Consider the following 21,042-nt stretch of genomic DNA (forward strand, 5'->3'; position numbering starts at 1 on the left):
GGAATGTAAAACTTGTCCCAGTCACAAAGACTGAATACTCAATAAATATCCTCAGAGTCAATAGAAGAGATTGACTTTTTCCTTGGTTTATGATTCCCAACACAAGATGCCCTGCCTTAAGCTGACAGAAATCTATAGACAGAAGTGCTAGCTCATGTCTGAGCTTGAGGTTCGGTAGGACTCCCTTTCGGGCCACATGTCAAGGTTTGCTAAGGTCTCACAGTGCCAGAAAACAACTGTCCTGTGCAGACACTGAGCTGGGACTGAAGTGGGGGTACACTCCCTCACATTCCCTATGTAACCCACATCTCGTGTCTTTGGGACAGGTCGCATCCCTGTTACACAGCAGCACACAGCACAGGCTACAGCAGGACCCTGCTGTGCTGCAACAGAACCTGAAGATGCATGGGTCTCCCTTGCAGCTCAGCCTGGCTAAAGCTTCCAGACTGGGCATCAGTCACTGTGTTGCCCTGGGAGCTAAAGAACCCTCATCCATTCCAAGTTTTAAACCAAAGAGCCTGAGAAACCACCAGGCACTACAGTTCCCAGCCCTTTGAGGAACATCTGTATCGTTCAGTGGACACTGCAGCAGACTAAACTGAAATATTCCAACAAGTCATTCTCAGCACTTCTCACTTAGCAATTCCAGGTGCCAAAACAATCACCACAGAACCTGTTTTATACCCAAATCTCACTACTGACCCAGAAAGGATGAAAAATGTTCACAAGGAATGTTAGCAGGCCTAGGAACAACTTTCCCATTTAAAGAGCTACATTTTCTCTGTTGATTTCCTAAAGGAAAGGAACAACAAAAATCTGCTGCTCCAGTCAAATGTTTGTGTTGATTTTAGTGTTCCTAGGAAAATATTTTTGTGATCAAAGAAAGTTGTTGACCAGATCTTCCCGGAAGACATACCCCAGTTGTTTATAGTCCCATCTTTGCTGGCTTGGCCTTGCTATAAAAGTTAAGTGGCAGCAGCTATTAAGCCTGCAGATAAAAGCTGCCACCAAGTGTCCATCAGAAATAATTTTCCCTTGTTTTCTTTTAAGCACATCCTGGAACCCTTAAACAAAGCACTTTGGTGCCTTGCATTAAGGCAGAGAAAAAGATATCTTGGTTTTTTGCTTAAAACTGGGCATGTGCTTAACTGTTTTGTTGAATAACAGCCAGAGCATTTCTTTACAAGTAATCATGGTTCATACAATAATACATCAATTTTCTGTAGCAGCTTTTATATACATTTCTGATAGCAATAATTCTATTTTTTACAGTGTAAATCAAACCAATAATATTATTTGAAAGAAAGTGTGTCAGTTCTTTGAAATCAAATTTCAATAATATGAACATGGAATGGATTTGCAGAGCCTCATGTCCACTGCATCTATTGATTTAAAGCTCTTGCATTTCTTAAATCTGAATTAATAAAAAAGTATCTGGAGATTCCACGTGAAATAGAAAACTGTTCCATGTGATGTTGGGTTTAACTGTGCAGCCAAAAGATTTTGTTTTTCCAGAATGTGGTCCATGTGTTTCACTCATTCCATCTGAAAACAAATTCTGATGTATCAGAAGTTTCCTTCAGTAACTGCATTGATATTAAAAGTGAAAACAAATAATGTTTTCCTTTCTGCAGCATGGCTGTTAGCAGTCTCAAACAGTGTCTTTGATATCATAAAATATTCACACTAACAAATTAGAGTAGTAATTCTAGACTTGATAAGAGCTCAGACATAGCCTTGAACCTTGGAATTGCCCTATTCCAAAGGAGGGAGTGTCTGCAAGGCCATGGACATAAACCAGGGTATCCAGAGCTGTTTTGATAGTCAAGTGAGCAGCACATAGACATTATCATTATCTGGTTGATACTGTGAAAACTGACTGCAGCTACAGTATATCCTTTTCATCCAAACAGGATCAGTCAAAACGTCATTAGGTTCTGATATAACAGGTAAAGTTTGGGTTAAAAACCAGGCTTTAGCCACAACAGAACTGTGTTGATTTCATTTTCAAGTGTTTTGAATGTCAGACTGACATAAAGGTAAAATTCCATGGACATTTCGAAAGCAGGTTTGCATAGAGTTTATGTTCACTCCGAGAAGGTTTATATTATTTTTCATCATTAGCAAGTCAAGGCAGAGGGGCAGAGTCAGTGAAACTCACTGGTGAAGCTGAATTTGTAAGTTAACAGAATTGTCAATGTTTACCCTTAAAAACCAGTTTAACTGAGCAAGTTAACATCTTTACCACTAGTGCTACCATTCTGGGTGCTGGGGCAATAAAACTGCTTTTAGGCACGAAAAAAGTCTGAAAATAGCAGAGAATACCAACTGCAAAGTGACCACAAGTGGCTCATATGGCAAACCCCTATCTTACTGGCTAACACAAAGGCGTCAGAGGAGACAGGCAGTCAGTTAGGGAAGCAATGCAGTGGAAATGTGGGGGTAAACAGACAGCCCCATGCACAGAGAGAGGCTGCTGCTGTGTCATCAAGGAGCTGGGCTACTCTTAGTTGAGCCTGGGTAGGAAACGTAGGCTTTTTAGTCGAGTCTCAGGTGTAACACAGGCAGCACCTACTCATGCCTGTGCACCTGAAAGGTAGGCTGTATACATCAGGAATATACTCCAAGAAGCCACTTGTGCATATATTCACCCCTCTACCCCACCTGCTACCAAAGGTAGAAAGGAGCTTCTTTTGCACCCAGCAAAGAGGTTGGTGAAAACAGGGACCACTTCATACCAGCATAAAGCCCAGCACCCCTCAGGGATACTGCTTCTTCTCCTCCCCCAGGTGTGCAGCCCAACTTGCCACTACCCAGGTGCCTCTCATTTCACCAGGGCCCCAAAGCTAAATAATGCTCAGCAACAGCTTGAGCATTATTTAAGCCAATTTGAGTGCTCTTGTACAGTGTAGTAATGTTTTGTTGATAAGGAGGAAGAGCTTCTTTAACCCTATTCCTCTATGTTCTTCCATACTTTCTATTGCCCTCTATTGTTTCTTGTGTGTTTCTGTTACATGGCTTATTTTACTGAACTTAGTTTTTCTCTTAGGTTGGTTTTCTGCAATGTTTAGAGAGACATATCGGTGCAAAGCAAGGAGGCCCAGCTTTGAGCAGCAAGAGGTAAGGAAGACATTTTCCTTCAGCAGCATTAAACTGGAATGATGTGGTTTGTGGAGTTGTGCCTAAGTCTGCTTGTCCTGCTCCTCCTAAAAGCCAGAACTGGTGGGGCTGGGCAGAGAGGGCCTGATCTATTAGTAAAAAAAACACCCAGGGGAGGATGCTGTGAGATGTGCCCTCGCTTTGCTGGATTAGGCTTAGTACAGACCCATTACCAAGTTGATCAGAGAGAGGCAGGGGCGTTCTTTGCCCCCACAGATGGCAGGGTTGAGAGCAGGGCTGTACCTTCCATGTGGGGCTCATGGGTTTGGAAAGCTTCAACCTGCTTTCCTTTGCTGTTAGTAGAAACAAGCTATGTACAACTGTTATTTTCATTTAGACAATACTACAGGATAAGGACTGTCCTTGGAAACTAATTATTAAGCCTGGCTGATATGAAGGCTTTAACCCCAGTGAGCTGCTGCTGGGTGTGTAGCCATGCCAGACTCAGCCTGAGACAGTGCAAGGAAAGAGCAGTATTGCAGATAGCATTTTAGGGTTTAATAAAATATTGTTGCATTTCTGTGTAGCTTGAAGAGCCTGGTTTATTCAAAGACTTTTAAATGGTCACATTTCCTTGCTCTCTGCTGAGTCTTGCCTTGGAACACTGAGAGCCCCAGGGAAGGTTCATGAGCCTGTTGCTGCCCAGTAGCCTGAAACATCTGAGCATTCTGCCTGAGAGTTAACATGAGGCACTAGCCAGCCCCCTCCATGAATTTCCCCTTGAACCACATCATCCCCTCATCCCTGATCCTTCCTGCTCTGAGCACTCGTTTCCTTGTTTCTCCTCTTAACTCGTGGTTGATGTGGAAATTAGAAACTCTGTGAACATACCCCTCCTTATTGGAGGCTTTCACTTCTTGACCTGCATATCAAGCACCAGGGGACATGGCCTTTCCTGCATAGAGTTGCTGAAAAACACAGGGAGGAATGACAGGGCTGCTGTGGGGTTACAGCAATGCTGTAGTGTGGCATGGGGAGCTGTGCCTCTTGTGCTTGTGCTGTCCTGAGGTAACTCCAGTTTCTGCTGTTGGATATGGCTTGTTTCAAGTGCTGAAGTAGCCCCTGGCAGTGAGAAGGGGCTGCCAGGAGGTGGGACAGTGGGTATGGTGCAGAGAGCCACCAGCAGCCATGTGGCCCCAGGGCTGTGTGATGTTATACATTATAATGTGGGCCTGCCATAGCATGGTCCTCAGGGACGTGGTGCTACTTAGTGAGGCAGCACAGCTTCCAGCTGTGACATCACATCGTTGCTTTCCAGACACTGTGTACCAAGTCAATGGTTAATGTTAATTTTCCATAGTGAAATATCTGTTATTTTCTTTTTGTTGCTAGCATTGAAATGTAGGGTTAAAACCCCTCCAAAGCCTTGAGGTCCTTTTGTGCAAACCAACCCTGAAGGGATGGAAAAGGGCTCTGGGGGGGGCTGAGCTAAGCAGTCAGAAGCTGCACCAGGCAGGAGCTGTCTTTGAGTTCATCCAATGCTGAGCGCTTCCCACTCTGCAGATGTTTGCGCAGAGTGCTCAGGCAGTGTGAAATCAGAGTTGTGCCTGAGCTGGAAGTGTGGTGCTGCAAGGAAGTGGGGGTGGATGTGGGATGGAGAAGGCTCTGTGGGAGTCAAGACAAGCTCCTTTGGTAGAGAAATCCTTCTCTGCTTTGGAGGGGACCTGAGCAGGTATGTGTGTTCACAGCTGGGTCCATCCTAGTCTCTGATGAGCCACCAGCTGAGCCTTTTCTCTCTGGCAAATTGAACACTGGAGGTGGATGCTCCTGCCTTTCCTTGCCTCCCTGTCCTGTCATGTTGAATGTCCAGAAGGGACGCATTTGTACCAAAACATGGTGCAAAGGGCAGCTCTGACACTTGGCGGCAAAGGGGGATGCTGCAGCATAAGGTCTGGCAGATGTGGATGGTGTCCTGCTCAGCCAGGACTTTCATCCTGCCTTCCTGGTGACATCTGCCCATGTGCTTGCCCAGCTACCACCATTCCCAGCTCTTCTCCTGCTGTGCCGGAGGTGCAGGCAGCTGCCTGGGCTGAGGCGAGCAGCCTGTGTGGGAGCAGTGCTCTCTTGAGGCACAACTTGGCTGTGAAAACCACAGCTCATTACTTGGTGAATTTCCAGAAATTTATGTTTCTGGAATAAAGATACTTTATGTAAATCTCAGTTTCAGTTTAAAACAAAGTAAGTAACTGCTTGGCTGGGGGATAATGGCAGCACAAACCAGGATGCAGCCTGAAGATGCAGAGGCAAGCCAGAATGTGGTGCTTTAGAATTCTCCAAAGTCTGAGCCAGTCACTTTGAGTTTTGTGTGGGATTCCCTCTCCCTTAAACATTTCAGTGATTGACCACGTAGTGACCCAGGCACACTGTAGCTTGCCAGCTGCCCATCCCTCCCTCCTCTCCTGGGTGAGGCAGGGTGAAGGGAGCTGCTTGAGATGAATCTTTGTGCAGGATTGGGCTGAGTGGAGACATTTTGTTCAGCCTTCAAGTTGCTTTTACGGCATTGTAAGATGAAATCCATCTTTTTCAGAGCAATCTGTGCAAGAACCCACATGTATCACATCGAACGTTCACGCCTCTTTCACAGCAATACTTACGATGTATCTTTAAATGTGTTCAGCCCCATGGGAGGTTAAACAATCTGTAGAAGCTGTTCCACTCCCTCTTGCCTGCTTTGATTTATTAGTTTGGGTTTCCCATTGCTTGGAGGCAGCAGGTGCCTGGGGCTGAGGTTTGAGCTGTGCAGCACAGAGGGCAGCACTGTGACCCAAGGGGTGGCTAGGGCAGTTCCCAGGGGGACAAGAGGAGGCTGGGGCCAGCAGCCTGTGCTGCTCCTGTGGAAGGACCTGGCAGCCCAGATTGAAAGCAAGTGCTATGGCACTGAGCTCCCAGTGGGGAGCTGTGGTTCTTTATAACTTGCATTTTGATATACCAGATTTCAAAGACTCATTTACAGGTTTTCCTTTTCACTAGAATAAAAAGGACACTGCCAGACAGTTAATAATGTCTCTTGCTTCTCATCTGGTGAAACCAGCTCGTGTCTCTTTGAGAGGGCTGACACTGGGAGGAAGAGGCTCCCTGCTGGGGCCTTCCCTGCAGATAAGGGAAGACTGAGTGGCTGAGCTGATCTAATTGCTCACTGCTGCTTCTTCTCCACCCTCCTCAGCCTTATCCCCCTGTGGTGCTCTTCCAGCTCTGGTATCTGCCTGGTGCCAAGGGGTTCAGCTCAAAATCAGTAGAGAACTAACTTGAATACAAATAAAACCCAAACAATAATAATAAAAACCACCCCTATTTCCCCCCCAAAAAATACTCACTTTAGGGAATGGATAATGCAGTGAATCAAAGGGGAAGAATGAGGAGAGAAGCAAGATCTGTATTTTGGCAGCAGTGACTAATTAAAGCTGTACTATGTAATTTCCCTTTTGGGTGCACCACAGCTGGGTGGTGCTGTAGAGATGCAACATCCTCCTATGTGTCCCACCACCTCCCTTGAGCTGCCCCTAGCATTGCACAGCTGCTGAGGGACCTGTATTTGTGCAGAAACCTGTGTGCACCTCAGCCCAGCCAAAAAGTGAGTGCTTCCCTCACTGGACTGGCAGGGTGGGAGTGAGGGGCTTGGCATGAAGGAGAAACACAGTTGTTGAACTGCTGCTGCCTTTGGGAAGCTGCTTGCAGATGCAGCCCAGGGCAGCCTGAAATGAGAGCACTTTGGAGAAAGAAATAAATTATCTGAGCAACCACTGTCAGGGAAAGGACATTTGCCATCTGGGTTAGCAGCTTTAGGGGAATGCACACATCCTATTCTTCCACCTTGCAGGTTTCTGGCACAGAGAGCAGAAAACCCTATGCATTCCCCAGCTTGCTGGGCTGGGCTGGAGAAGGGAATACTGCCATTGCTCTGGCTCCTACAAAATCCATCCCTAAACCTAACAGTGTCTGTGGAATCTGTAACACAGTTTTGAAATGCCTTCTGGGAAGCCACTTTAATAAACATCAAGATGATTCCAGCAGTACTTTTGTTCAGCTTTATTTTATAAAATGTACTTGAGAAGATTTTTGTAAGCTACAACAGTTACAGTTAAAGGCAACTACAGTTACTGTAGTCCACAAAAAATATGCAGATATTTTCACTTGTAAAATTGATCTGTAAAGTCCATAATCCACTGTGGCTCAGAAGCCCGTGGGTAGTTGACTTGCGCAGTCCAGTTTAGATTCTGATTGTGGCTTATCAAAGACTGTCTGAATCCAGACACAGGACTCCCGTGCTGGTACATGGAGGCTGAAATCTGAGAAGCACCAGTGATGCTCAGTGCAGCAGCTTGTGTCTTAGGAGGAGTCTTACCTTTAACCTTAAAAATGAGAGCTCTTTTGTGTCATTTCCTATTTGACCAGATGCCTTTGCTTATCAGTGCTGCTTTGATGAGGCTGAGAGCTACTCTTACTTTTATAACTTTAGCTGACGACTTCCTGACTCTTAAGTAGCTAGTAAAGTGTAACGCTGTATTAAAAAGGGTTTATTACTATTATAGGGTGTAGGGGGAGGAGGTGCAGTGATACGGTCTCTAGCATCAATGGCACTTCTGAGCTTAGCCTTTAGGAGACAGTTGTTGGTTTCCAGGCTTCATAATAATACTATAATAAAACATTCAGCACCAGTATGTGAGTTACATGTCCATGGCATGTTGCAGAGTAACTAGATGCAGGACTCCAGTGCTGGTACATGGAGACTGAAATCTGAGAAAACACATTGGGTGTCTTTGAGACTGAGAGATTCATGAGGCTGCTGAAAGGTGAGTCCTGCTGGTCCTGGTACCCTGTGGGCCAGTTGATGACATTAAGTGAATATCTGAATAGCCCATACAGGCTGCTAGCGCCAAAAATGTGGAATTGTATACTAATTCCACTCATGTCCATGTACAGGCTACACTTTGCTGGACTGAGGTCTCATGCATTTCCTATTTTTTCCCACAGGTTAGTTTCTCATATTTCATTGAGATAATCTTGATCAGGATATATCAGGAAGCCAGTAAATAAGCTGTCTGTCCAGTAAGGATCATAAAAGAGCCCATTTTGTTCTGAGTAAAATATCTGCAGCCATACCTCATCCTCCTGTTTCAAAGAAAGGATGGTTGATCCAGAGGCAACGTCATGGTTCCCAGTGTTTGCATCAAAAGTCTTGATCCGGTACTGCCCGTTGTGGACCAAGCCAATGGCCAAATGTTTGTTAGCCAAAGTGATATCATAAGTGAAGTAGTAAATACCTGGGATGCTGCATACAAATTTCCCACTGGAAGCATTGTAATGTCCTCCCTCGTTCATCAGGATCCTGTCAAACTTGATGGGCAGCCTTTCTCTTGGGTAGCTCTTTGAGACTGCTACAGAGAAGGCAGACTTGGCTTTGTTTGCATTACAAGTACAGGGTCCTGGCAGTCCAGTCTCACCCTTACTCCCTTTGGGCCCTTTTTTACCTGGGGCCCCATTTTTTCCAGGATTACCTTTTAAACCCTTGGGCCCTCGTGGGCCTGCCTTGCCAATAGCTCCTGCTTTCCCCTTTGGGCCTGGTTTGCCAGGGTTTCCTGTTCTGCCTTGTGGACCTAGAAGATAAACAGCCTTGTAAGTCTTTCAGTGGAAGAGTCAATACGGCAAGTGGAAAGAGGTTGTGTCATTCCAACTGTATATTTTCATTTAGGAGGAAAACCTTACTGGTGAGAATCCCAATGAAATACCACCAGGGAGGCATCTCTCAGAGCTGTTAGGTAGGTAGTTGGCATGATAACAATGGGATTTGAGAGCAGGACAGGCGGTCCTTCTTAGGGACCAAAATGCTGGCTCAATTATATGGCTCACTTGAGAAAAGGGAGTAATTAATTATAGAGCTAGCCAAGAACAAGCTTTAAATGTTTGGGGTTTTTCATGAGTGGGACAGGTTTGTGAAGCTTTTGGAACCCAGCTTTGAGCAGATGGAATACTTTCATCGCCTGTCTCTTTTATTTTAATTTTTTTGGGTTTTTTTTTGTTTTTATATTTAACATTAATCTGGTGTTAAAAAAACCCAACAAAGCATCTAGGTGTAGTAAAAAGCCTGACATATGTGGGGGATGAACCAGAGGACATACAGTGCAGGGACTGCCTTGAGATGGGAAGCAAGTTGTGCTGTCGCAGTGATGCTGAAACTGCTGATTGTGGTGTGGCCTGATATAAGACAAATTCATGGGGGTTTATACCCTATCTCTTGAGCTGCTGCTGCAGCAAGACAAGAGTTAAATGCAGCTGTGGGTGGAAACCTGTTCTCCAGATTCCCAGTTTTGGGGGTGGGAGAAGAGAATAAGATGCAGCTTTGGTGTGCTGATGCTATGCTGAATCAGGAGTGCACTCTAGTGTGGCAATGGGAAATCACTCTGTTCTCACCACAACTGGTCCCGAAGCTTGCTGACTGTAAGGCTGGATTTAAACGGTTGTTGGATTAAATAAGGGTGATTGTTTGCTTTGATTTAGATTCAGCATGGTCAGAGCAGTGTCTGTCACCCAGCTAGAGTGCTCTGGGCAGCAAGTGCTTGATTTTTTCACCTGACTTTGTTCTGCTTGAGAGCAGGAGTCAGAGACCACCACTTTGTCTTGTCTAGCCAGCATATATCAGAACAGGAAAAATGTTACTTCATAACAAAATGAAGCTGATAGGAATTGCGTACAGCAATAAGATGCTATCTGCAAATAATACAAGTCTGAAACCCCCAGGCAGGAGCTGACAAGTGTGAGATGTAGGAGGGGGGAGAGTGGAAATTTCTAGAAGTTTCCTATGAGAAGTTGTCTGTGCTGGGGCTCAGATTTGGGGTGATGTGTTGCTGTTAACTGGGCTGTTGCAGTATTGCTTTTACATGTTACCCTTGTGTTAAGAAGTGCTTTTCTATTACCTTCATCTCCGTGCTCGCCTTTATCCCCATCCTTGCCGTCCTTTCCATCCTTGCCTGGGAATCCCATCCTGCCGACCGTCCCTGGAGCCCCGGGTGCACCAGGAGGGCCAGGTGGCCCAGGGGGGCCAGGCAGGCTGCACGCCAGCTGGGTACCTTCCTGCAGAACTCCCTTGGCCAAGCCCCCCAGGATATGGTTTGCCACACAAGGCACAGTCCACAGGAGGAGGACAGCAGAGATCATGGTGCAGCCTGTAAAAAGGAGATGGGATGTGGCTGTTGTGGATGGTATCCAGCACGTGTGGGTACGGAGGTGTCCCCTCCACCAGGACTTGCATGAAAATAGGAGATAATTTGTTGTAAACCTCCTCAGTGAGACCTGTCCTGCAGCTGGGGTTTCTTACCAAGCACAAAACCCATAGCATGATGCAGGGCTGAATTTATGCCCCATCCCTGGCAGTGGTCAAGGCCAGGTTGGATGGGGCTTGGAGCTACCTGGCCTAGTGGAAGGTGTCCTTGCCCGTGGCAGCGAGTTGGAACTGGATGAGCTTTAAGGTCCCTTCCGAACCCAAACCATTCTATGATTTAGAAGACAGGCTTGTGGAGGCTTTGGGCCAAGGCAGTCCTTACTGTGTTTTGCCTGGCAGTGCACATTGAGCCTCTTAGCTAGCATAAAATGTCCTGTCCTTCATCACAGCTTATCTGCACAGCACTGCACAACCTGCAGCTGAATCACCCACCAAGTCTGGCTTGGTTTTGGGGTGCAGCTGCCCCTGCAGCTAGGACCAGCCCCACCAATGGGTTTTCAATCTCTCATTGTGCTGAGCTGCCTCTGGGGTGGCAATAGCTCCGTCTTTCTTTGTTACTACCATTCACCTTGGAAAGATAGGTAACTGTTAAAACCCTGGCCAGTGTTGGTCTCCTGGCTCTGTAAAGTGAGCCACTGCTTGAAGTATAGCAAATGCCAAGGGCTTTTTTGGAACCTTCATTCACAGTGGGAGGCTGAGCCTCTGGGGCTTGTCTTACTTCGCTCCTGGGTGGGGAGATAAATAGAAAATAATTTCTGGAATAAAGCTATTCCCATGAAGAGGCTAATGATGCAGAGCAGATATTATATAGTAAAATATCCCTCTGGATGTCTGTGCATGGAGTGGTTTGCAAGTAGCTATGCTCCATGTGCATCTCCTGAGTAACTCCAATGCATCTTGAAATATTGCTCAGGTGCATCAGCAGCTTGGAGAAGATGCTCAAAATCAGGCTGATTGACAAGGGCCCATCTTCATGGATGACCTGTCTGAGGCTCTGGGTATTAGAAATGTTTAAAATAGAATTAGGGTTCTGCACATGGCTACAGATAGAGTGGAAAAAAAGTACATTCCGCTATACAGTATCGGTTTCTGACTGCCCCTGGGTAAAGGTGCTCCTGCCATCCCCTCCCCAGAACAGAAGGCCTCCCCATGCCTAGGCTGAGGATTTTCTTCTCCCTTTGCTTTGCTGGTGAGGGAGGTTATGGCCACAGCCACCAGCTTCCCAGCAGGGCTGGTGCTCCCTGGTGTGTACTGACCATGGGCTCATGGAGTCGGGCTCTTCTCCAGCTGTATGAATATGGAAACAAGCTGGTGGGGTGATGAAAGGCATCCCCTGGCCTGATTCCTTTTTTTCCGCTTCTGTAGCTGGAGTATCCCTTGGAGAAATGAGACATGAAATCTAAAACTGTCCCATACAGATCTGTGGCTGGTTCACTGTTTGCATAATAGCTTTTTGATTAGGAGAGATCATGCTAAAGCCAAAGGATTTTCTTTTTAAAAGAGGAATTAGCTATGTATTGCTTTGATACAACTCCTACCCCAGGGCGAAGAGGTGTGCACTCTTCTTTGTTGGAAAAGACTCCTTTTAGTTTTTTCCCTTATTACAGCTACTTCTAATGGTAGGGGTTAAATATTTTACAAGAATCATCAGTTTGCATGGGCTTTCTTATCACATGGAATCATAGAACAGTCTGGGTAGGAAGGGACCTCCTGAAGTCCTGCTAATGAAATACAGAATATAAGTGATGATTGCGAAGCAAGAAAACTGCCTCTCACACATATCTTCAAGCTTTGGTGCTGAAGCAAATTTGGAGTTAAACAGATGAAACAGAAGATGAGCTGGGATATCCCTGCCTTTCAGTTTGTTTGTGGTCTTCTGGTCAGGAGAGGTCCTGCCTGGCGTTACGTCAAATACTGTGAGGCTTTAGCATCTCCCCAGCAATATTATGTTTATCTCCTGCACTGGAAATGAGATTCTTAAAGTATTGTATAAATTTCATGTTGGTCTTAGCACTCTTATCCTGGTACTGGCTCCTGAAGAGGGTGGAAATGCATATTACATGCTCCACATCCAGTGAGCAGTGTGCTACATACTAATGCTGAGTGGGAGCCCTCAGTTCTGCGATATGTATAATTAAGAACATGCAGAGGAGTGGGAAATGCAGAACAGATCACCAGGCTGGATTTGGCTGTTAAGCCATTTTGTTCTTCAGTGCTCTTTTGCTTTCCTTATACCTCAGTTTACTTGCTGCTGGTGAAAGGTGTCAGTTTAATGGCCTTGTGAGAGAGAAATCACCAGCCAGTGTTAATATGGACAGTTGAACAAAGGCTTCTCAGTTCATGGAAAGGGAAACAAAATGGTAAAATGCATGAGGACTGGGGAGGTCCCAAGGAAAGCTGTGTCTCTGCTTCCCAGTAACCACCTCAAATGGGGTGGAAGTGAGAGGCGTCTGGAGGTGGATGACGCTGAGAATTGTGGCAAGGAAAAATGCCATTGTGGAGCATAACCTGGAAAAAAGCTGGGACTGCTTCATGGAGAGAAAGAACAGGCAAGAGGGAGCACGGGGCAGAAGGGCAGCTCCTTCTTTTAATGGTTCTTACCGTAAGTACTACTTCTACCTTCAGACAACCAAGCTAATTGACCTGATGGGATAAAAGTGGCAAACACAAAATGCCTCGCGGCTGGGAAGTTAGTAGTACTGGTACTGGGATAGATGGGGAATATTGGACTACCTGGATCCATGCTCTGACATAGCTCCCGAGTCCATGTTAATTAATGGCTCCACAAGAACATTTCATCCCACATCACAGCAGTGTGTGGGATGCAAAGCACAGTCACATTCACAAGAGGATCTATAAATAACCTCTTAAAGAAATCTCTTTGAAAGAAAACAAACCTCATGCTGTTCCACCTTAAAAGGAAAATTGCTCCTCGATGTAGAACTACTGATGAGCTCCAAAAAGCAAATTGGAAACAGATCAGCATCTTTCCTCTTGGCAGTATGGGCGGCAGGCCTGGCACTGGAGGCCATGCAGCCTGCTTTCAGCTGAGGTCTTCCTTTTCTAAGGACAATTAATGTCTTTGTTAATAGGGCTTTGGAGACTTTTTGGCCAGAACTGATGCTTGTTGTGTGGGAGCGTGTGCTATGCCCAGGGGGTTACAAGCACTGACGTGGTGGAGGGGAGGAGAGCAGACCCTGTGTTGTCTGAGCACAGGGACTGGGAGTTGGCTGTAGGAAAGGGACCTGCTGCTGAAATACAAGTGTCCAGCTCCTCAGCACTGGGGCAGAGCACCCTGGTATTGAGCGCAGATTTCAGTATGGGAAAAAAGGCTGGACCAGCTTCACATAAGCTCTAGCTTTGGTGTCTGCAACATAGGCATGGCTGGCCAGATTTAGGACTACAGCTTCTCCCCAGCAGAGCTTGCAGCAGCACTAAGGATTGCTTCAGGTTATCAAGTGCATTTGTGCTGAGCTTGGGCTTTCATGTGTGAAGTGCTTCTCCCTCGGTGAGATCAGATCTCAATGCTTTTCTTCCCAATACTTAAAAATATCTATTGAGTCACTCTGAAACTATGTCTTCTGAAGTATTTAGCAGCAGTAGTGCTTTCTAGTTTGCTTTGAAGAAGACCCAGCCCTTGGGCTCATGAGATGATGCAGCTCGTGGTGGGCGCGTGATGGTCATGGGCAGCAGTGAGTTGCTCTGAGGGTCTTGGAGGAAAGACCCTTTGAGCTCCCAGTTGCTAGGTAGACCCTGGCTGAGACCTCATGTTCTGATCACAGCTGATCAAACCTCACCCAGAGAAAGAGGGGAGAGGCTCCAAACTGTGCTGCAAATGTCTGGGCCCTGAGGCAGTCCTGACCTGCAGCTCCTGCTTCTCAAGGCCACTGCAGCCTGGGGGCATGCTTGCTGCTGCTGAGGGGCCTCACAGGCAGGAACCTAGGGGGACACACCTCTTGCCATATCTCCCCTATGGCTTTGGCTACCAGGACATCCCTGTTCCACATGCCTCCTGCAAGTCCCAGTGCAACCACCCTTATCCCAGCCCTGCTACAGTTTTGCTTCCTGACCCACTTCAGAAGCCAGGCCAATTCTATAGATGTGTATGCATCAAATAGGTGTGTCTGTGACAATTTTGCCTGTAAGAACGGGATGAAAGTGCAAAGGATCAGTTGTACTTTCTGGTGCTTACAGGTCAGCTGGTCTGAACTCCCATGAGAGGGAAAATCCCTGAGGGCTTGCTCTGGGGCTGGTTTGGAGGCATGTGCAGTGGCTGGGTGGTGATTTTTGGCCAGGGAAGTCAAACCGTGCCATGCAGTGATGGTGTGTGCATGCCCATGGGGAGGAGAAGCACAGAAGGGGAGAGGAGACAGAGTGGGGGAATTGCTGTGCAGAGGAATGGAGGATGATAGTCTGATAGCCTGAGAGGGGACCCAGCAGCAAACAAGTAACTGTGACATTCTACTGTTTCCTTTCAGTACTCTTTAAGAGACTTAAACAGAACAACCATCTTCCTACTTCACAATTTCCCAGCATACCTCAAGGTGTCCTAATTAGTCTTCAAAGTAATCATTATCCCTTGTGAGCCTAATTCTTGGCTCTGGTGGTTGCCCTGCAGTGTCCCTGAGGTAGAAGCACAAGAGCTCTTGGGCACATGGGGCTGATGTAGATAAAATGAGGTGTGCTGCTGGTTACAGCAGCTGAAATGAGTGTATTTTATTTTTGATACAAGTCAGTGAAGTAGTTATATCAGATACGCGTTTGATCTGTTATCTGCTATTGCACAGAGCAATGCCAAAGGAGATGAAGGAGAGCGATGCATCTTCTGTGCCTGAACCTGCATCACCGTCCACGCTTTAGGCAGCCGGGGGTGCCTGTGCAAACCTCTCAGCCTGAGTTAAAGCCCTGTTACAGAACCTTCTGATTGGAACCAGAGCAAAGGGAGAGGCTGTGGTTTTGGCTGTACGGGGTGGGTGCTCCCAGCAAAACACTGAGGAACGTTTTCTTCCTCGAGTACTTCTATAAGTGGTGAGTGTTGCCGTTATGGATTCCTGTGCAGGCGTTGGAAACCTGCATGCTCAATGATCTAGACCTTATTTGGTCAGTTTTCGAAGTTAAGGTTGAGAGGAGGGAGGGGAAGAAACAAAAGGCAAAGTGAATCTACTCACCAGGGCTGATGCCTTCAGTGAGATCTTGACAGGCGCTGGAAACCACTCGGCTTTAAGCAGCTGTTTTGCTGCAGAGCCCGACCCCCGTCCGGCCGCAGCAGCGTCCTTCGAGGGGTCTGCGGTATTGACCTCGGTCTGTGTTCTTTAAGGTTTCACTCCTCTTTGTGCGGGTTGCGGGCTTCCTGCAGCAGCGCCAGGTTCTGCCTCAACGTTGCCAAAGGCATATTTTTATTATTGTGTAATGGGTCTGCGCCTCTTCCTCTGTCACGTGGCACAGGGAGAAATTTTTACGCACATATGGCTGGGAAGCTCTTGATGCTTGGGGAGCTTTTCCCTTTCTCTCTCTCCTTGTGTGAAAGGCTCAGGAGTTCCCTGGATCATTTCTGACTGATTCTGCCCCTCTCTGCTGTAGCTGCTGCCGGCACAAACAGAATTCATAAGGGGATGGGTAATGGACATCAAACTAGGGAAAAACTTTGGTGCTTGATCCTGAAGCATTAGCAAGGAGAGCAAGCCTTGTCCTAAGGGTGGAAACTCGCTTCTAAAACAATTTAGACAAACAGGTAATGGCAGATCATTCCAGGCTTGAATTAAAGGAGGTTGTGAAGCAGCATCTTTGCGAATGTGAATTTGGAGAGCAAAGTCCCACTGCTACAGGTGGATGTGCGAGACAGAACATGGAGACACTGCCATAGGGGTGGCAGGAATGCTTCTGGCTTTGGAAAGGGTTAGAATTTTGTTTTAAGCTTGCAAAGTAATTACAAATCCCCTAGCAGTTGCTTGAGGTAAGGCAGTAAAACCAGAAGCAGTGACTGAAGTCAGAGCTCAGCTTTAGCTCTGCTAACACAGTATTGAGTTGCAGTAAATACCCATCCTCTTGTTTCTCTGCTGCAGCAAGTCATGATGTTGATATCCCAGCTTATACCAACCCATTAACCCAGATTTTGGGTTTAAATGGGTTTTAAAATGGGTTGGAAAGGTTTGCCTTTCAAACTCTCAAAATTGATGGTGCTTCCCTCCCTGGGGAGGTGCAGAGTGACAGACTGGGGGTGAAGAGTTTCCTGCCCACCCCTTCCCTCCTTCCCAGCTTTGCAGGATGCTCTGTGATGCTGCTGGGGTTGGTATGGACCAGACTGGTCTTTTGAAGTGGCTGATGGGGACAGCCCAGGCAGGAGCTGTGAGATGACCCAGAGGTACAGCATGGTCTGATGGGTGCCTGGGCTGGCAGCATGAGAGGTGATAGGGGACCTGTCATCCTGCTGGGAGGGCAGCCATGGCCCTGGGGCTATTGTCACCCATGCAGAGCAGGGCGCTGGTGCTCCTAGCTGCAGCCTGTGAGTGTTGTGGGTGCATGGATCCTGCTCTGCCCAGCCAGGATCCTGTGCAGGGCTTGGGATGGGCGTGTGCTCGGTGGCAGTGCTTGAGATCCTGCCCTGCTGCTCTCCAGCCAGGGAGTATTTTCTGCTCAGTGCAGATTATCAGCTGGCTGCGGAACGCTGGACGTGTCATTCCTGACTCTGCCAGAGTTCATCCTTATCGGAGTTGTTGTGGGGTTTTTTAAGCTTTTGTCTGCACTTGCTGTCAGAACATGGTGGGAATGGATATAAAGTGAAAATGAAGTACGTGTACAGCTTGTTTGTGAGCTGTCATCAGTTCAGCTGCTTCTGGGAGGAGTGGGAACATTGGGCAAGGAAGCATGTGGCTGTTTTCGTGCTGTGCCGATGGTCCAACAGCAGTTCAGTGCCATTGAACAACACCCCTCCCCAAACCCACACAATCATCGCCTTAAATCTCACTGGGATAAGGGCTGGTTTAGAAATGCTGCCATATGGCTGCAGAGCTCTGGTGTGCCTGTGAGAGCTGCCTCCAGCCCCACTGCCTGCAGTGGAGTGAGCACTGGTGGGGACAGCCCAGACACAGGCTCCGAGAACTGTTGTTCCCTGGGGCAGCTCTGGTTATCAGCCAGGTATGAATCCTCACTCTTTGCCTGTTTCTATCAGGTTTGTAGGAAGCTGGTTCTCTTAAAGAGGCTCTTCCATTGGTGTGTGGGGCTGGAGTCAGCCAAAAGGCTCAAGGCATTGCATATGCACAGGTCCTGCCCCAGGTTTCTTATGAAACCAGAGGAGAACTTCCTGTGAGCTTTGCCAGAGTGCAGTTGGATTGGCCTGGGCAGCCACAGAGGTTTCCTCAGATGCTAACAGTGTTGGGAAGAAAAAGCTCTTATGCTTATCCCGAACCTGCCTCATGGCAGCTGTGCCAGAGCACCAGGGCTTTGAGATGGGTGTGAAACAGGCCAGGGATGAAATGATGCTTGAAAATATAGCAGTCCTGCCAAGCAATTCCAGGTGTGCCTGGGGGTTCTGTGGTTACTGGCGATTTTGTGCCCAGATCCACAGTGTGTTGAAGGCAGCAAGAGCCTGACCTAGTTCAGTGGTGTGGGAAGAGGCAGCGCTGGGAAGCTTCTGCCAGGCAGATGGAAAATATGTCTGTGCTGCAATGCTGCGCCGAGCTCACCCGGGGTCCCAGGCGCTCTGCTACAGAACATGCTTGGCAGCACACTGTGTTAAACAAATAACTGCCCGTCCACAATGAAACAGAGCAGCCCTGAGACTCCATTCTCGGTTCATTTTGTTTCAGATAGACAGTGGACCGTGTCCCTTCTGTGCTGCTTTTTAGCAATAGCCTCCCTGCCGTGACTAACATGGTTCTCACCACTGAGCATGGGGAAGGCGGCTCAGTGCCGCAGTGCAGGAGCTGGCTCAGGCTGATCTCACCTTGACAGGCCCCCGTGGTCATACATCGGAAGGGGTGGTGGGTCCCCACTGCTGGGGCCCGTTGTGGTGCTCCCTCCTCAGCACTGAAGCCATCCTGCCCGTGCTGCCCTCTGTTGTCCCCACACCAGCCTCAGAGGTGCTGCCTCACCTGGGCTGGGCAAGGAGACTGTGCCCCTGCCCATGCACTCTGTTGTGTTCATCCTTCAGATGAAGCTTGTTGTTCATGTGGCGAGGGGAAGGTGAATCATCCAGCACCTACAGAGTAAAAGGTGTAATTTTAGCTGTGTTATCACCTGAACACGTGCTTGGGGTAACAAACGCACGTGCCCAAAGGTGGGTGACCACATCCCAGCAAGGAAGTATCTTCCCTTGTTTGTTTTCTGAGTGCTGATATGTTTCACCGTTACAGATACTGACCTTGCAGCAATGACTGTAACCAAATAAAATGACTCAGCAAATGCCAAACTAACTGCAGTTCACCCAGGAGCTGGAGACAGCCTGAAATAACAGCCTCCCCATTGCACTGGGCAATGGCAAGGAAGTGTCCCTCTCTTCAAAGATGAGTGTAGGTGCTTTGGGTTGGTGTTTTTCAGATCCTAATGGGAGGGGAAAAGCATTTTTCTGCCCGACAGGCCTCCTGGTTTAGTGTGGAATGGTGATTCGAGTGATTTTTATTGCCCTGCCTAAAAGGAGTTTGAAGTCTGTGAGCAGTCTTCAGAGAGTGATTGTCCCTCTCCAAAAGCCCCCATAAAAATGAATCAAATCTCTGTTTAAACCTAAAGGATGCCCTTGAGACCATTAGCTCTGCTTAGGAACTGCAGTCCTAACCCATTAAGATAAAAATAAATAGAGCTTATTTTAGGAAGAGGGAAGTGGGAACCAGCCCAAGCACGAGTGAGCCACAGCAGGCGCAGTGCAGATGTGTTAGGGTTGGGTTTTTCTTTTGTCTCCTGCACCTTTTAATTCAAAGTGAAACTCAGCAATCTTTCTAATTTGCCACAATTGGCTCCTGCCTTAGTATCTAACAACACAGTTGGACAAGAAAAGACTCTTCTGAAAATGCTACATATTTCCCAAATACGAATTAGTCTGTAGCAGCATCAGCAGCAATCCCAGTACCTGGGGACATGAGCAGCATTTGCCCAAGCCAGGATAGCCAGTGACAAATGCCACTTACCCATGTCACGGTACAGTGCCTCTGACCTTCAGGGCAAAGCAGCACACCCCAGAGATGAATGAACAATTACTCATGTTGCATGCAAGCAGTGACAGTCTGTGCAGAAAGTAATAGCTACAGAGAAAATCCTCTTTCCTGCTGCTGCTTCCCAAGCAGACAATTTTGCTTTAGAGTCGGCTTTTCTGTTCTCAGAGAATTGACAACAGGCTAAAAATTAAGTCTTTCAGCCACTCCTCAAGTATTGAGAAAATACGAGTGTATCAGCAGAATATACTGCAGGGCTGTGCTGCCTCCTGGGTGTTAAACCCCCCAGTGCTTTTGCTTCTGCACATGCCCAGCATAAGACTTGTCAAAGCACAAAGGGGCAGATGAGGAAACCCAGGAGCCAACTGAAGGCATCATTTTCCTCCTTCAGCTTGGGCTTCGTGCAGCCCAAGGGCTGATGGCATCACCCCTTCCCAGTGAGGATGTGCAGAACCAGGAGCAATGCTCACATGAAGCAGCTTCTCCACTCCTGCTGTTCTAACAGCTGCCCTATTAACAGGGCACTGCAATGGGTGATGTCAATCCCAGCCTTTGTGCTCCAGCATCTGCTCCCCAATACACTGATAGCACACGTCGCAGCAGCTTGTGGATAAAAACAGCAATGGGTTAAAACTCTGCTGTGAGGTGGTGGTGGAGCTCCAGGTCCAGCTTTATATAAAAAATTGAGAACAAACGCATGTGCAAATGTGAAAAGGCTGAAAATGCATCTGAAAACAAGTCCCACTCACAGGAGAGGTGATGGGAGATGACAGAGTGATGCACATGGGACCGTGCATAGATCTGCATGCCATGCAGATGAGTGGCTGGGCGGAGGCTGATTCTGAAATGCTTTGGAATTACTTTTAAGACTTTATAGGCTGGAAATTCTGGGTTTGTGAACCTGTTCACTGAGCAAGGTTTTCTTAAGCACAGTGAATTTCCCCTCTGTTCCACTGAGGTCTGAAATGTGCTGGTATTTTGCACGAAGCAAAAATTATCTCTGTCTACTGACCTTGGTTGGGTCATCTAAGGGATGTGAACAAACCTGTTTCATGTAAAATAACTAGTTTGAGTTAGAATGATATTTCTGTCTATTTCTTTGTTACATCTGGCAAAAGAGTGCTAACAGAGCAATGGGGAGTTGCCTGCATGTAGTTCAGACCAGTGTTTTGGCCTGTATGGAGTAACTGAAGTTATACACAGAAATGACAGGAAAACTGCAGTTACTAGGTTGTAGTAGGCACTAGTGGGCACAGAAAATTGTTTCTGCTGTTTCTTTATCCTAAAAGTTGAGCTCCATTTCATCCTTAATGAATTGCTATCATTCCTGCTTTTTTCTGGTCCCTCAGCAGCCTAAATCAATTACAGTCACATAGAACAGTGCATCTCTAACTCACTCAGGAAAGCCATAAAGATCCAGTTACAAATAAAGGTAGAGACAGTAAAAGAGCTACCTTCTGGCATGCCTTGAAAGGCAACGCAGACTGCTAAAGTTTCCAACAAAAAATAAAGGAGAACATTTTA

The 21,042-nt window shown here is 47.2% G+C and overlaps 1 protein-coding gene across 1 annotated transcript; it reads right to left on the minus strand.

The window, feature by feature from the left end:
• Positions 1 to 8,139: 8,139 nt before the first annotated feature.
• Positions 8,140 to 10,311, minus strand: C1QTNF2 (C1q and TNF related 2; the record flags this gene model as incomplete). The annotated part of the gene is made up of 2 exons (XM_080627361.1): positions 8,140 to 8,753; positions 10,071 to 10,311. The coding sequence occupies 2 exons, from the start codon at positions 10,309 to 10,311 to the stop codon at positions 8,140 to 8,142; spliced, it is 855 nt and encodes a 284-aa protein (XP_080483487.1).
• Between the last annotated feature and the right edge of the window lie 10,731 nt (positions 10,312 to 21,042).

This window comes from Psittacula echo (genome assembly GCF_963264785.1).
Source record: "Psittacula echo genome assembly, chromosome: 11".
Lineage (NCBI taxonomy): Eukaryota > Metazoa > Chordata > Aves > Psittaciformes > Psittacidae > Psittacula > Psittacula echo.